Source organism: Pipra filicauda, unplaced genomic scaffold (genome assembly GCF_003945595.2).
Source record: "Pipra filicauda isolate LSUMZ 115617 unplaced genomic scaffold, ASM394559v2 scaffold285_size1263560_pilon, whole genome shotgun sequence".
Lineage (NCBI taxonomy): Eukaryota > Metazoa > Chordata > Aves > Passeriformes > Pipridae > Pipra > Pipra filicauda.
The window spans coordinates 267,882-285,537 of NW_024104404.1; the positions used below are offsets into that span (position 1 = coordinate 267,882).

At 47.8% G+C, this 17,656-nt stretch overlaps 1 protein-coding gene across 1 annotated transcript in view; it reads left to right on the plus strand.

Annotated features, from left to right (window-relative positions):
* The first annotated feature begins 10,523 nt into the window (after positions 1-10,523).
* Positions 10,524-17,656, plus strand: part of RANBP3 (RAN binding protein 3) — a 48,955-nt gene continuing 41,822 nt past the window's right edge. Inside the window, exon 1 of the mRNA XM_039382846.1 lies at positions 10,524-10,593. Within this exon, the coding sequence (XP_039238780.1) occupies positions 10,572-10,593 (22 nt within the window). The 5' untranslated portion in view covers positions 10,524-10,571. The remainder of the gene's footprint in view (positions 10,594-17,656) is intronic.

A 17,656-nucleotide genomic window follows, 5' to 3' on the forward strand; every position in this document is an offset into this window, starting at 1 on the left:
AGCTGTCTCACAGCTCATTACAGAAACTGAGCCAAAGGGAAGGCACGTTTCCAGCTTATCAGGCCACCTCCTCTGTGAGCTCTCTGATCTACTTTTCCAGTGATTGTTCCTGACCTAGGAGAAGCCCCTGAGAAATCTCACCGTTCATAGCCTGCAGCTAAACGGGCATCTGCAAGCAGCCAGGGTGGGGAGCCAGGAGCATGGCACACACTGTCTGACTAACCAGATGGAAAATTCCACTCCTCTTCATCATGGCAGACCACGCTGAAGCACTTGGGAAGCAAACCAGCAGTGTGTTTATCTGCTTGCCAGGCTGCTGCTTTTCTTTGCTCCCATGAACTGTGCCCATTTGCCAGGACACCTACTCTATCTGCTCAGCCCTCTTTTAGCACTGTGATAAGAAGTACCTCTGGAACAACATCCTGCCTACTTGGCTCTGCTTTGTAGTATTTTTTTTTTAGCACTGCTGACACTCAATGCAGAGCAACATGAAGGGCAAAGCTCCAGCATGGTGACCAGCAGAACTGACCTCTCCTTCAGCTCTGGCCATGCCGAGCACAAGAAACCGGTTCCCCTGCTGTTTGCATTCCTTGCACCTCTGGAGTGATCGGCTCTGGACAACCTCTGCTCACCCCAGGTTAACTCAAAACCTGTTACCTTGGGCAAAAAACTTACAGTTTCTTCTTACTTAAAGACATGAATGATAAAGTAACCCCGAGGAATGCCAGCCTTTCAACAGTGCGGGAATCCTGGCTGAGGGTCTGAAAGCTCTCGTGTGCTCCCAGCACAAACCGCTCTCTCCGACTTGAGCATATTTCCCCCTCTTCCTGGTGCTTTCCCATGCACACACACGCTCTTACCTCCCAAATCTTCAGCTGTGCTCATGGCAGGTTTGTTTAGTTCCCTGTGAGGAGATGAGAAGAGCATGCGAGTGTCTGAGCAGAAAGCCTTGTGCTACAATGTCACTCGGGTCACCAGCATACAGCCAGTGCTAACCAATGAGACTAAATCCCATGGGAATTACACAGCTATAAATCCTGGAAACTATGCTTCCCACTTTGAATGTACCGTTGCTGATTCCCTTGCAATCCTATGCAGTGAAATGATACAGAAACAGCAAATAAAGAAATAAAACATTATTCACTTCTAACACTTCTACACCATGGAGTGTCTCACTTGTTAATGGCCACAAGGCACCCACTGCCTCTGATCACGGCAAGGACAAGGAAATGCAGAGCAAGTGGCTCCACAACGATCCTGGGGCTGAATGTCCACCTTGTAGCAGCAACATGCTTTGGCACTGACAATAAGGCGAGCGAGCCGCAGGAGAGAAGTGTTCTCTGAAGGATTTTACTTAGGTACTCAGTAACAAGGTTATTTAGTAAGGCTTCAATTCCATTATATGCTCCCTTGGACAAGTTTTTATATGCATATATGTTTCGTCCACAGGTTTAAAACCTTGTTTCAAAAAACCTCATTTGATGGGGGAGGTCTGTTAGCACTGCCCAGTTCAGATAATTTAAACTGTGGTGTCAGAAGAGAGACTGCAATTGAAAGAGGTGGTGCTTGCTCAGTGACTATCCAGGCATCTAGCACAAAAAAAATCGAGTTCTGGTTAAGATGAGTATATTGCATAGCTGCTGTAGAAAATGTAAAATACGGATGGAGTGTAATGACACAGCCAGTATCCTGTCTTAATTTACATGCAGCCCAAGAGCAAAGCTGCTTCTCGAAGGTCAGAAGTGTGTGAACGTCTGTTCACAAAACCTGGATTCACATAAAACCTGTAAGGTCAAATTACATTAGTGACACCCCATACCCTCGCCCCCTATTCCTGTGACAGTGGGAAATGGCACGAAGCCTCTGAAAACCAGAAATAAGAAAGTGTATTTCCTGGTCTTTTCAAGTCCCTTAACATCTTTAATGCTTCCCGGGATCAGGAGTCCTGCCCACATTTGGGATCTCCTGTATGACTAACAAAGTCGTCATGCAAAATCGAGCAGCATTATTACCTTTGGAGGGTGCTCACCATACCTTCACACCGTAGACCTTGAGCAAAGCCTGCAGAGGGCACGGGGGGGGGGGGGCAGGGGGAAGCTCAGGCTGGCTCAGAAGCCAAGCTCTGCCTGCTCAGGTCGAATGACAGGCTCTGCCCGCTTCCAACTGCGCGGTAACGCCAGGCACCGAGCTTTTGAAGACGGAAAGAAGTCCTTTGGAGAGGAGGGGTTAGCCACGAGCATCATATCCACAGCTCGCTCTTTATTCCTTCTTGTGCCCGCGGCGTCCGCTGGCCACGCGAGGGAGGCTGGGGGTCTGTCCCGGAGCTGTGCAGGGATCAGGGGGCGAGGGGTCTGTCCCAGAGCTGTGCAGGGAACAGGGGGAGGCTGGGGGTCTGTCCCGGAGCTGTGCAGGGAACAGGGGGCGAGGGGTCTGTCCCAGAGCTGTGCAGGGAACAGGGGGCGAGGGGACTGTCCCAGAGCTGTGCAGGGAACAGGGGGCGAGGGGTCTGTCCCAGAGCTGTGCAGGGATCAGAGGCTGCGGGACTGTCCCAGAGCTGTGCAGGGAGCGGGGACCGGGGAGTTCTGTCCCGGAGCTGTGCAGGGAACGGGAGCCGGAGGGTCTCTCCCAGCGCTGTGCAGGGAACGGGAGCCGGAGGGTCTCTCCCAGCGCTGTGCAGGGCCGGAGCAGGCACTGGCCGGGCTCGGGGGGATGCCGGGCAGGAAAGTTTGAGGGCAGGGGGAGTTGTGGCGAGGAGGGGACGCAGAAAGGAGGCAGGAGGCCCTGAAGTCAGGTCTTGCAATGCTGAGCGCTGAGTGGGACGGTCTGTCCTGGGGATAACAGGGAGTCCCGCTGATAATCGTGCTGTCTGCTGGGAACAACGAACCATTTGCAAAGTCAAACCACGGGAGGATCTTCTCGGAGCACACAGTCCTGCACTGGTGTCCCTGGGAAAAGGCCAAATGAGCCCCATCCCAAGCCCTGAACACTCCAGCTGTGACTTGCAGCACAGGAATAGTAGTGTCCGTGCTGTGCTGGCTACCAAGTCTGCTGGCCTAGGCTGATCCAGTGGCAGAGCTGCTCACCATGTGGCTACTCCTGCGTGGTGCTGTGTGACACCCTTCAGACACTCTGCCTTCCTAGGGATGCCCTTACAGAGCACTTAGGTGATGCTCCATTGTGCGGTGCTGATGTATCCCACACACCAACGTACGGGGGCATTGTTGATTTTTCATTCAAGAGATTCATTTCTTGCCTTATGCTGCTGTAGTACCACGAGAGCCTCACTGAAGGCGATGATCCAATCCGTCTGGAAAGGTCTTGCTGTGCATCAGGCCATCTGTAGGGACAGACAGCACATCTGACATCCAGTCGAGTGTCCTGTACAAGGGTGTACTTGGGGGCTCTGCAGGCAGCAGCTGCAGCACAGCTCCCATGCCCAGCATCACAGGGTGCTGCACCCAGCGATGCTTTTCAGCTTTTCATTTCTCCCTGAGTAAGAGTGAGCATTTCCATTTCTACAGTGAATGGTCACCTTAGAAAAAAAGCTTTGAATACACACCTTGCTTTTTGAAGTCTTATTTGACATATAAGCTGATAGCTGGCCTGTAAAGGTGTGACTAGCAGTCTTAATACTATAAAAAGTCCAGTCTCCTCTCATGCAGTCAGGTTCTTCTGACATAACCCTTCTAGGGTTGTGTGTGTAGATTCCTCCCTTGGCTGGGGATGCCCTACAAGGTTACTTGAGGGGGAATTCTGACCCTCTCCTCCACTCAGGTGAGACCCCACCTGCAGTGCTGCCTCCAGCTCTGGGGCCCAACATCAGAAGGATGTGGAGCTGTTGGAGCAGATCCAGAGGAGGCCACAGAGATGCTCCAAAGGCTGGAGCCCCTCTGCTCTGCAGAGAGGCTGGGAGAGCTGGGGATGTTCAGCCTGGAGACAAGAAAACTCTGGGGTGACCTCATTGCAGCCTTTCAGTACTTAAAGGAAGCTTATAAAAAGAGGGAGAGTGACTTTTTACACTGGCAGATAGTAACAGGACAAGGGGGAATGGTTTTAAACCAAAAAAGGAGAGGTTTAGATTAGGTGTGAGGAGGAAATTCTTGATTGTGAGGATGGTGAGGCCCTGGCACAGGTTGCCCAGAGCAGCTGTGGCTGCCCCATCCCTGGAAGTGTCCAAGGCCAGGTTGGATGGGGGTTGGAGCAACCTGGGCTAGTGGAAGGTGTCCCTGCCCATGGCAGGGGGTGAAATGAGATGCTCTTTAAGGTCCCTTCCAATTCAAACCTGTCTGTGATTCTATGACTATACACCTCCAGATTTATGGCCTTTCTTCTGTGTTCGAGTGCAGGTCCTTCTTTAAATGTAGACAGGCTGAAATCCTGAGCTTGGGTGCTACAGCACAGGGTACTAAAGCAGGTACCCATCCAGGGATGCTAAACAGAGAGGCAAGAACACAGTGAATTGTATAAACACATCCAAACCCACGAAAGTACAATTTTTCAGTAAGAAATTGTGAAAAACCAAGTGCTTGCTTCCCCATCTAGTGGTTATGTTCAGAAGGAAGAATGCTCCAGTAAATATTATCTGCTGGTCTCTGGAGGCTGGGGCTGTGTGCATGCAGTGTTCCAGTGAACTATAAGATCAAATACCACTAATGTGGTCTTCTGTGCTTTTGCACATTGATCCTATTCAGATGGACAAGGACTTGCAATTATAGCTGTCCATGTCCTCGTCCCCTTTTACCTGCACAGCTCCTTTCAGACAGTCTTTTTTAGAATGAAAGAGATCAAATATATCACAGAACCACAGAAAGGTATAGAGAGGGCAAGACATTTTGTACTTTAAGTTGCTGCTTGGAACAAAGCTGACTTCAAAGTTAGGTCAGGTTATTCAGTCAAATTTGATCCAGCTAAATTTGAAACTCTCCAAGGTTGGAAAGTAAAGATGGATCACTGCTCAGTAACCCAGTGTCAGTGGTCTGTATGCCAGTACTGCTCCACCAGCTTGGGAAAGCACTTCAGGAAAACAAAATCCTGGAAAAGAAATGCTCCCATCCTGTCAGAGAATGGGTGTGCAGCTCCCTCTTTGTTTGCACACTGCAGAGGCTGCAGAGGAAGATGCTGCTTCCATTTCAGCTCTTAGGTTGTGCCAAACACAGGCTCAAACTGCCGGGGTCGGGGTCTCCCAGCAGTGCAGGGCGGTGAGTGAGATTTCTAAGCCTCTTATCTCAGCCCCTGAGCAGCCCCAGTTACTGACAGCTTTGCTCAGGCTTTCAGGCTCTAATGTCACGCAGAGCCCACACAAAGCTCCGAGGACACCAGCACACTGATCCGAGTCGTGGGCCCGTGTGCCTGGGAGGGTCACAGCTGAGGAGCAGCACTGACACTGCAAGAGAATCAGAGACGTGAACCTCAGGCTGGGAATGCTTCTGAGGCATTTCCTTGTGTTTGTAGGTGTGCTTAGTTGTCCCTGCACACATGCACTTTGCTGGAAATGAGACACAACTCGGAGCGACCCAGCTTGCTTCCTCCGAGAGAAAACATCAGGGAGGTGATGATGGCTCAGTGACCCCACCATGGTGTTTTTAGCACTGTCCCAAGTCCTGTGTTTTGACATATCCCTTCAGCCCCTCGTGGCAAGCAACACTTCCATTCCTCTGCTCTCCGGGCCTCATAAGCCTCCTTCTTGTTATCCCAGACCACCACCTAGTGGGTGCCTGAGATGCCACCACAGCCCAGGGAGAGGGCTACACCATGGCCCAGGGAGACCAGGCTGCTCTTGAGTGACCCTTAAGTGATGCCTGGATGAACAGAGCTGTGTGCCAGCAGGACACCATCGGAATTTCAGAGTTTCACTCGGCTGGGCTGTTTGTTACATGCAAAGCAATTAGCAGAAAAACCTTCCCCTTCACGTCAGTGGTGCCTTTCCTCATGCTTTTATAGGGTCTGCAGTTGAAACTGCATACAGCTCCTGGAAATGCTGAGTAAACCCCCAAATATTCCCTTTTTTTTATAAGCCAGATTCAGTTCTGCAATGTGTTGAGCATGTGAGTAGCTTCACTCGTGAATCAATCCACTGATAGGATGTATTGATCATTCCACCTTAGCAAGTATTTTACCCTGTAGGTTTTCCCACTGAAATCATTGTAAATCCTTGCAGATGAGTCTACTAGAAACCACTGAATTTAATAACAGCCTGAAAAACTTCTGAAACTACACCAGATGCCAGTGAAAAGACAAGGCGTAGGCTGTGTGGTTGGTTGGTTCCTCAAAACTGTCAGGAGATGACTTCTTTCCTTACAGCTGGAGAAAGATTGATGGCTTTCCTTCCTCAGGGTAAAATCTATAATTCAGTCCTCCCAAAGGGGGAAACAAATGTTTCATGAGAAATCCCTCGCTGAGTTAGAACCTCTGAAAACATTAATGGTGGTAACCAGCATCACTGTCATGTTGAAGACCCTCACAACACCCTACGTGCAGCCATTAGTTTCCAGTGATGAACCTCTGCCTTCACATTGCTGGTTGGCTGAAATCAGGTCAACAGATGTATTTTCTTTATTGTTGCAATTTCCAGCAAGTGTTTGAAGATACATGGCTTGGCCACTGCTCAGTAACCCAGTGTCATTAATACTGCAGTTTCTGACTGAGGGCCAGGATGTCACAGGAGGTGTCATCTGCTGCAAGAGGGATCAGGACTTTTTAACAAAACATTCTGAAGAGGACCTACAGAAGACCCCAGAAATGGTCTGGCAGCTGGAAGAGCCTGTGACATTGGTCAGCTGAGTCTGCCATATGTCCTTGCTGCTGTTGAAGAAAGGAAGCCCCGTCCCTTCTAAACTTGCTGGTCCTTGCCAGCTCTCTCGTGCCATAAGGAATGAGTTCTCTGAGAGATGACCCCATCAGTGCAGGGACAAGTTAAAAATTCAGTTTCAGCTGGATCAGTTCCAGCAGAACCTGACTTACACAGTCCCAATTAATAATGGTTACTGTACCACTGAAAATCATAGAGGTGTGGCCAGAAGGGACCTCTGGAGGCCTCTGGTACAACTTTCTGCTTGATCCAGGTCTGCCACCAGAAGCAGACAAGATGTTATATCGACTGACCTACACGGTGTGAGGAGGTCCAGGTCACTGGTAGAGTGAGAGAGCTGGAAATGAGTTAGTGATTGCCTTCACTCTGCAGTGTCTTCACTCTAGAGTCCCTCTTTCTTTCCTTGCTGATGAATGCTATAGATCTAAATGCCACCATCATGCTTTGAAACAACACTCTGTGAATCCTTCAGGGTCTGAGCTCATCTAAAAGTCTCAGAAAGCTTGTAACAGGGTGGGTTGGGTTTGGTTGTGAGGTTTTTTTGGGTTTTTTGGTTTTGCTGGGTTGGTGTTTTGTTGGTGGCGGTTTTTTTTTTTTTTTTTTTTTTTGAGAGCTCAGCCATGGAAAAATATTTAATTTGTCAAAGTCATAGTGACTTTTAGGCCATGTCCCTTTAGAAATGCTGACCTAACAATAGTACTAATCAGAAAGTATGGCATTTATAGTATCTTAATGGCATGCACCCAAAATAGATTCTAGTTATATCAGCAAGTTGACAAGCTCACAGGGTACAGATAACTCTTGTAATTAATTTCTAAAAGTCACAGGAACTGTAAAGTTGGTGTGGGTGGAGTTTACTTTTTTATTGAAATAATAAAGTGCTAGAATCCCATTTATCCTGGTGTTATTATAGACTTACTTGAAGGTAAATTAAATCAGAATTTGGCTTCCCAACACTGTTAGGATAAAACTGTTAATTTTCCTCTCTTATGCTAATGATTCTGAGGAGTATGGGCTCTAATTAGAACATGAATAGAGAGCACACTGTGACCTGCTGGTTCTTAAGGTCTAATGAGTGTAACTTTCTGAGGTACATTCTTTTTAAATCACTTCCCTCAAATAGGTCACATCACTCACTATGCTGGTATCACACATTCATTAGAGAAGCTCAGGACAGTAATTCCTATAATTAAAGTTGCCCAACATTTTCATGATAAAAACATGTTCTTAATTTCTTATAGGTTTAACGGGCATTAATACTGGGAAGTGAAATTTTCTGTAATGGATATCTGTATCAGGATAAGGACCTAAATTAAAAATGTAATTATTGTTTTTTAGATACTCACACAGTGGGTAATTACTCTCACACCTTTTCAATATTAGTGTTTGGCTCAGTTTGTAGGACATGTCTGCTTTGGGACAGGAACTTAATTCCATAAAGACTGGAGCTAAATCAGCCATATAAATCATCCCTGAAAATTACAGTTCTTGTGTGAATAGAGACATGCCAATGCTTTTGGCTAAATTCTCTGCACCAAATGTTCTCCAGGGAAGAGGCACAGACAAGGTCTGGACCCAGGCACAAACTCAGGCTGCCACGTGGACATCAGGCAGCTGCCAGCACTAGTGCTCACCCCTGTCAGTTGGCAGTGGGCATGCACTGAAAAAAATCTTATGAAGCTGTTCAAACTTTCAGGTCATGATCAGAGGATATGCTAAAATCAGCTTTAAGTCAGCTGGGCTCAAATAAAAAGGGTTGCAGCCTGATGCCCAGAGTTTGAGTGGCACTGACTCTGATTTAGCAGCGTTGGTGCTCTCTGTTGCGTGCTGGGACATCAGGTGTTCCAAGCCCTGGACCAAAGGCCTGCCTGCCACCTACTTTCTCCTTACTTTCTGTCCTGCCCACTCAGATTCCAGGCTCTGCACTGCTGGGTTGGTGATCTGTGCTGTCAGACCCCATCAGGTGCTTCCTGGATATTTTCTTGGCTGTTGTTAGTGGTCAAAACTTGCATTCAGCCTCTCAAAAGTTGTATTTAGTCCCAGCTGCTGCTGTGGCTTTATCCACCATGATGAAAATCCTGTTCCTGCATATAAGACTACTGCCCAAAATTTTACACAAAGGGCATTGAGGTTGTTGTCCTTCTCACAGCTGCCTTGTGGACAGGATGTTCAATAGACAGTAATATGGCCCAGTCCTCTCAAAGTTTTTCCTCTTCAGGGAGCAAATGTGATGGTGCTCACTGAAGAGTTGACAGTTCAACCTCCCTTTTTAGCCTCCTTGCAGAGACTTTGTATCTGGCTTTGCATTCAAATACTTTGTATTCAGACTCTGCACCAAACACAGAATAATTAATATTAATTATTAATTTCCTCGAATAATTTTCTCTGCTGTGTCCCCTTTATTTTAAATCTTGGATCCTCTCCAGAATTCAGATGATCTGACTACTAGATTTTTTTTTTTTCTAGACAAACAATAATTTTCCAAATCTCTTCCCCACACTCAGTTCCAGAAAGGAGAATTTTCTGCTGAGATGTAACCCCAATATTTCTGAAGCCCTGCTATGTGTCCCCCAGGTATCTGTGGATACCATGGCCAGAGCTTTACCCTCAGGGAAAACAGGAATGACTTGCTCAGGACCATGTAGCTTATTGACTAGTAGCAAGTTTATTTAAACCAGGAAGGATGACAGGACCCATCTTGGGTGAAAAGCAACACTCAATGGTATTTTTCTTCTGCCTTGATAGCCAAAGAGTAAGAGGTTAGAGAGAGTCTTTTGCTGCTTAAAGTGCCCCCTCGAATGCAGATGTGGCCTTCACTGATCTCCATTTAAAGATGATGGAATGTGTTTGTTCAGTAACATCAGCCAGACTCTCTCTACTGTCACTCTGGGCAATATAAAGCCCTGGTGCACCCACATTTTGAGCAGTGTGCACCGTTCTGTAGAGCTGGAAGTCACAGAGAACGGCAAATACTGATGTGTGGGATGGAGCAGCAGCCTCCCACAACTGAGGGTTTGAGTCTTTAGTCTGGAGAAAAGGCTCAGAAGGGTACGGTCCAGGATCTGAGGGAATGGCATGAAGCTGTGTCAGGGCAGGTTTAGGCTGGATCTCAAGGAAAGGTTCTTCCCCCAGGGGATGGTCAGACACTGACCAGGCTCCCCAGGGCAGTGGTCACGGCCCCAAGGCTACCAGAGCTCCAGGAGCATTTGGACAACGCTCTGAGGGACAGGGTGGGATTGTTGGGGTGTCTGTGCAGGGCCAGGAGTTGGACTGGATGATCCTTGTGGGTCCCTTCCAGCTCAGGATAATCCATGAGTCAATGTTCAGGCCGGCAGCGTCCCCGAGCAGCCGTTGCACGGGGATGGCTGCCCCGTGAGCCCGGCCGGGCTGCGGCACCGGGAACCGTTCACGTTCAGCTCACGGCCCGCTCGCCTGGGCCCTGCGGCCACGGAGGGGGGGAGAAGAGGCACGGAGACCCGAGGGAAGCGATCGGGCCCACGGGGGCCCCGTAACGGCCCGACACACGGGGACGGCGACTGGACTGCCCGAGAGAGGCCGCGGGGACCGAGACCGACCGTGAGGGGACCGAGACCGACCGTGAGGGGACCGGATGCGGCCGGGCCAGACCCGCCGCCCGCCCCCCGCGCACGCGCGGTGCCGCCCCGGAGCCGCCGTCCATCGGCGCGTGCGCGGCGCGCGGGGCCCGCGGTGCGCGGCGCCGTCCGGCCGCGCGGTGCATTGTGGGCGCGGCCGAGGCAGTAAAATGGCGGACCTGGCGAACGAAGGTAGGCGGGAGCTGCGGCCGCCGCTCCCCGGTCCGCGCCGGCCTCTCCGGCCCCGCGCTCAGCCCTGGCACCCCCGGCCCTGCGGTCCGCGCTTAGCGGCGCGCCCGGGCACGGGCCCGCCCTCGGGAGGGCCCTCTCCCCGCGGCCGCCTCGACCCCCGCGGGACGAGCGGCCGGACAAAGGGAGCGCCCGGCTGGGCCGCCGCGCTGTCCGCGGGGCGGGGGCCGGGCCGGGGCTGCGCCCGCAGGTGCCTCCCGCTGGGCGGTGGCCCCCGCGGGGGGGCGGGACGGTGCTCCCTGGGCGCGGACGGCGGGCCCGGTGCCGGGCACGGGCCCCGGGGGGGGCTCGGAGCCGCTTTGGGCCCCGCCTTGTCCAGGTGCTTTTAGACTCATTGTCCACAACTTTCGCACCGCTGTAAATCTCTCCTTCGCTTACACCCGTGTTAGTCTTTTCTCTAGCTGAGAGAATAATAGAACCGGTTATATAAAACGAGGTGAGGTATGATAATAGATGTGTTATTTTTTTGAGCTGAAAACCTCAAAAATCTGTTAGTAAAGTGGTTTGACTTTTTTTCTGAAGAGGATTAGGAGAACCTGGGCTGCACCACTGCAGGATTTGGGTATTCTGCCCCAAGGTGTGTACAGGGATGTTTTAAGTGTCAGTGGGCATCTGTAGTTTGCCTTTGGGAATGACAAATGTCCCTCAGTGTTTTTGCAAAAGCCAGTTTGCCCTGGCTGTCTCTGTTTCTCGTTCTTCTCAGGTAATGAAAGAGGGGAAGAGATGCTTCAAGGGAGGTGAATGAAGAGATGCAAGGCCCCTTTTTCAAGACTGTTTCTTACATTTGAACTGTGCATCAGTGGCAGTTATGGCTCTGATATTTATATTAAACAACAGGAAGGAAATATCTGTGGTAGGTGCAGCCCTTGAAGTTGAGGCCTACAAGCAGCTGACAATACGACTGCATTTAAGTTATTTGACAAATCCTGTGATGCAGCATGTGTTGGGCTGTTGGCTTCCAGACTCAGGATGAGCTGTCAGTGCCCAAGGAGGGATGATAAGTGGTCTCAAGAATGGTAGTAGTCAAGTATGTGATGACTATTTGTGAGAAACTTAATGACAGTATTTACACAGTGTCATTATAATGACCTTACAATAAATTTTGATGGGTTATTATGTTCTTTTAGAACTAGAAGCTTGGGAATAGTTATCTTATGTCATAGAAGCCCTTCACTTTGCCTCCCCATTCTACTGGGGAACATTAGGTTCACCAGTGAATTCCAAGTTACCAGTACTTATTGCATCTTTTGATGCCAACTTACCTCTATTTCTGCAGGGTCTTGTCTGGGATGGAGGGGGGAAGTGTGATCCCATCCTTACTTTTTCATCTGATCTTTTTCTCTTCAGACCCTTTTCTGCCTCCAGTGACTTCCCTCACCTTCTAATCCTTTCAGTTTATATTTGCATCTCCTTCCCGAGTTGTCACCTTCATCCCTTTTGTTCTGTTTCTTCTTGCAATAAGAATGTGATACAATCTTTTGTAACATTTAAGCGAGATGAGCTGGCTTTGGACCTGTTGTCTCCTGCTCTTCTGGTATCATTGGCTGTTGTTAGTTTTCTTTCCTCCAGTTCCATTTTTGAGGCATATGTTCTTCGTGTAACAGTGGAAATACATGCATTTTCTGGAATTGGCATCTTTCTGCTGAAACTTGGTGAATTCTGTTGTCTTTCTCCTCGCCTTGTTTGCAGTCTGTCATGGTAAGGGTCTTCTCAGGTGGCTGTTTTCTCATCATTCTTAAACACTTCCATTTGTTTTATTTTTCCATTGTTGTAGGTGAATGTAGGTATTTTCATTTGAATATATGAAGTAAATATTTTGCTGCTGATAGCAAAATATTTTGCTAAAATATTCTTTGACTTTCTGCTTCGTACTGGTCTTCTCACGTCTGAAGTATTTGATAGCTAAATGTTCATGTTCACAAACCAAGTGTGGTTACAGCAAAGCTCTTAATGTTCCTTAATCTTGATTGATCTGTACAACAGAGCTGTCTCAATCATACTTCACTGTGAGGTGTGAAGCTAATTATCCTTTGACACACAGTAGACAGGAGTACCTAGAATGAGGTTTCAGCCATTCTTTCAGACTGTGTAGTGTGTTTGAACAATGGCTTTTCTTGTCTGTTCTCTTGTCTTACCCATTTGATTACTGCAGCAAACCTTCTCCTGCCCTTGAAAAGTTCTGGGTTTTGTGCTGTCTGCCTCCTCTCATTTTACTAATGCAGAGCTTTTTTAACCTGTTTCTTTTACCATGACACCCCTTTGTTTCAATTCACTAATTGGATTTTCTGTTTTCAACGGTATATTAGTTATCTTTACCTTCTAAGTTGATACCTCTCTTAGACTGCTGAATGTCTTAAATCACTGCTGAGCTGTCAGTACTGCCTCCCAGTAATCATTCTGCTAATGTCCTTTAAGACTTCAAACTGTTTTAATGGATGGTCTTTCTGTGATAACTTTCTTCAAAGCTACAAGCAGTTCCTCTAATATGCTCATAACTACTTTATTTTTTTTCATTCTAATTGTTCCTTGAATTTTTTCCATTCACTTGTCTTTCCTTTTTCTCTAGTGAGTTGGTGAAACTGTTCCCCTACCTCTCTGTAGTGGAGTGATGGCCAGCTGTATCTTGACAGAAGAAGGTTGTTGGATTAAGGGGGTCCTCTACTGCAGAGAAGGGGGGTGAAGGATCCTAGTGCCACTTTCCAAAGAAGTTTGTACTGTGAAGTTTCATAGGAACAGATCCTGGTCTTGGTATTGCCCCTCATGATGAGAGGAGATCAGCTGCTAAGTGTGGAGCTGATGAAGAGGAGGAGAGAGTAACTTCTCCCCAGCTGTGTGAAGTTTGATCGACTTCGTTGCAAAGATTTAGTGACGTTGTGATAAAGGTTTTGGGGACTGTCATTGTGAGGTTAATTATTGAAAACCAGGATTTTGGAATGGTAGGCACAATTATTACTTTTACTGCTGTATAAAGTGGTTACTGAATGCTCTTAGAAACTTTCTCTGAAGTCTTTGTTCTTTGGTGTTCTAGCTGGATCACGTCTTAAAACTGACACTTCACACAGGTGGCAGTGGAGTATCAAAGAGAACCAGCAGCTTCATGTCAGCCCTATAAATTTATGTGAACCCAAATGCTTTTCTCATTAACTTGCCACTAATACACAAGTAGTAATTTGCTTGTCTATAATTTGCTGGTGAAGCTGCACTCTAGCCAACAGGATCTCCTTGTATGGAGAACAAATTGCTTTATCTTTTCAGTAGCTGAACGGTGATACATCTTTTTCTCAGGGCTAAAATTTGATGGATGTTTTCACATTTCCCTTTCAGGAGGTGCCTGCAACTTTGCTTCACTTTATGAGGTCATTAAACTTACAGTTTATGATCATAACAGGTTTACTGTATGTAACTGCCTTAAATCAAATTAGAGGCTGGAGACCAGTGCTGTGGAAAGGGGCCTGGGGGTCCTGGTTGATGGCCAGTTGGCCATGAGTCAGCAGTGCCCTGGTAGCCAGGAGGGCCAACCATGTCCTGGGGGGCATCAGGCCCAGCATTGCTGGCTGGGCCAGGGAGGGGATTGTCCCACCCTGCTCTGCACTGGTGTGGCAGAGTACATTTGGAGTCCTGGGGTCAGTTTTGGGTATCACAATATAAAAAAGATATTAAATTATTAGAGAGTATCCAAAGGAGAGCTACAAGGGTGAAGGGTCTGGAGGGGAAGCTCTGTCAGGAGTTGCTGAGGTCACTTGGTTTGTTCAGCCTGGAGAAGAGGAGATTGAGGGGAGATCTCATTGTGTCCTTCAACATCTGACCCCCCGAGGGGCAGCAGAGAGCCAAGTAGGAATCTCTTCATTCTCATGACCAGTGACAGGACTTGAGGAAGTGGCTGGAGCTGAGTTGGAGGAGGTTTAGGTTGGATATCAGGAGAAGGTTTTCCCCCAGAGGGTGGTTGGGCACTGAACAGGCTCCCCAGAACAGTGGTCACAGCACCAAGGCTGTCAGAGTTCAAGAAGTGCTTGGACAGTTCTCTCAGTCCCATGGTGGGGTTGTTGGGGTGTCCTGCACAGCACCAGGAGTTGGACTGGATGATCCTGATGGGTTCTGTGACTGTGTGAAGTGCACAGAAGGTGTGTGAACTGAAGCAGTTCCTTGCAGAGGAATCAGTGTCACTCCTGTGCCACACTTGTGTGATGCTTTTGGAGAAAGCATCAAAGAATTTGTGTTGTTACTTTGAGGGAAAAGGCAGCACTCACTACTCTCTCTAGAAACAAGACCCTTTTTTTTCCCCATGGTGACTTCAGATAAATTAGTGGGTGGAAAGTTAGGCTGACAAACATGTCTTAATAATTCACACCCAAACACCATAAAGAACTATTTCATTTACAAGATAGAGCTATCTAAATGCTTTAATAACTTTTGTTAATGCTTTTTGGGAGTTCTTTATAAATATTTTACCTACATTGCAAAGTGTTTGGGCTCCCTCGGGGTTTTCTTCTTTCTGTCATGTGAAAATAAGCTACTTTTTTCCATTTTGGACTTGTGACATTTGCTTTATGTGAAGTTCCTGATCTAAAATTGTAAAATTACCTAATTTTGCAGAGGGTAACTTATTTCTATTAATGCCACAGGGGCTTGGAAAATGAAATAACACATGCTCTGCAAACACTTAAGACTTATGCTTTAAATGTGATGTAGGAAAATTTTATTTAATCTTAACTATTCAAGGGATTCTACCTTCCCAGCCAGCTGTGGAAATAACCTGCTAACTCATGCCATGGGAGACAAAAAAAAAAAGAGTTTGAACATGAACGAGAACATCTGATGTTTTACTTCATAAACAGCAACTTACCAAAGTTTTAAAAAGGAGGCAGAAGTTTCTCTTTTCCCGGTGTCATTTATATTCACCATGACATCACTTGTGTGGTGTGGCCAGAAATGATCCAGTCACGTTGCTTGTTCTCTCTGACATGAAGTGTGGCTGGACTTTGCTTGTGGGGGCCTTTTTGCAGATCAGCTCATGGAGTGGCATCTTGGTCTTTGCTTTCAGTCTCTTTGTGGCTATTGAAAGAGAATCTTGTGTTCTTATCAACACCTTTGGAATTTTATGGTCCTGCAAATTGCCCGTATCTCTTAATACGTTGTATTTATCATGATTATTCTGCTCTTCATGGTGCAAATAAAATAATTAAGGTGAAAAAGACCCCAAGAACACTTTAGTGGCTTGCACTGTTCCCATAAGCATAATTAAACCTAACTTTGAACTTACATTTTTCTTGTCTCTCAGATAAACCTGATCAGGCTTAACAGGTGAGAAATTACCACTCTGAGTATATTCACTCAGTTAACACCCTACTTGCTTTTCTCCTTTTTATCACTCATTCATTGTTCACAGGGGTGGTACACTTTTTCCTCTCATTATAATGAGTTAAAGTCGAGCAGCAGTTTTCAACTTGTGTGCTTCTGTTGTTGGAGAGTGCTTTTGAGGTCCAGTCAAGGCCTTACTTGCCAGGAAGTTCCTCAGTGCTTTGTTTTTTTTTTTTTCCCCTGCCTCTCATGTAGTTTTCCATGTAATCAGGCACTATTGCATTTCTCACTGTAATTTGGAGTAAATTTAAAAAGAAGGTGTTTGAAACACTGTAGTTCTTAGCTCTAGAAAGAAATTCTCCTCTCAATAACCTGGCTACAGCAGTTCTGGTGAGGTGTTGAGAGTTGTTTTCGTGACGTGGGGCCTGCGCTCCTTCTAAAATTTAAAGATTAATGTGAGTCACCAAGATGTTTGGTGATCTGGGTTGCATGTGGTTTGAGGAGAGGCTGAAGGAACTGGGTTTGTTCAGCCTAGAGAAAAGAAGGCTTCAGAGAGGCACATTTGGAGCTTATCAGGGTCTGTGAGAAGGTCATTAGAGAGACAGACCCAGGCTCGCTGGAGTGGTGTGTGTTGGAAGGACAAGAGACAAAAGGTGAGAGATGGAATGAGATGTTTAGGCTGGAAATAGGGAAAAGGTTGAGTTTTTGTGGGGGGGGTGGGTTTTTTCCCTGCCATAAGGGCAGTCAAGCAGTAGAAGAGATTACCCTGGGAGGCTGCTCAGCCTCCATCCTTGGATTTTAAGACCAGGCTGGATAACCTGATTAACCTGGCCTGACTTCAGGTCAGAACTGCCCTTACTTAGAGCAGGAGGCTGGACTAGAGACCTCCAGTCTGAATTACCCTGTGCCCTTATGGTGGCATGAGGAGAGACAATGGTCTCTGGTGAAGATGACTGCTTTCTTGGCCTTTGTCACTGCTTTGCCATGGGATTTACTCTGTGAGCCTGAGAACTCTGCAGAGAAACACACTCCTGCAGGTGTTTCTTCCTATTTTCATAGAATCTTAGAATGTTTTGGGTTGGAAGCGACCTTTGAAGAGTTCCAACACCCCCACAGTGTGCAGGGATACCTTCCACTAGATCAGGGTGCTCCAAGCCTTATCCAGTCTGGCCTGGAATGTTGCCAGGGATGGAGTGTCTGCAGATCCATGAAGCAACCTGTGCCAGTGCCTCACCACCCTCACAATCAAGAATTTCTTCCTAATATCTAATCTAAATTTGCTCTCTGTCAGTTTGAAGCTATTCCCCCTTGTCCCAAGTCCTTCTCCAGCTCTCCCGGAGCCCCTTTAGGCCCTGGAAGGGGCTCTCAGGTCTCCCTGGAGCCTTCTCTTCCCCAGGTGAACCCCCCCAGCTCTCCCAGCCTGGCTCCAGAGCAGAGGGGCTCCAGCCCTTGGACCATCTCTGTGGCCTCCTCTGGACTTGCTCCAGCAGCTCCACATCCTTCTGATGTTGGGCCCCAGAGCTGGATGCAGGATTCCAGGGGGGGGTCTCACCTGAGTGGGTCAGGGGGTCAGAATCCCCCCCTCACCTGCTACCCCACCCTGTGGGGATGAGCCCAGGACACGGGAGCTTTCTGGGCTGTGAGTGCCCGTGGCCAGGTGATATTGAGCTTCTCATCCACCAGTATGCCCAAGTCCTTCTCAGGGCTG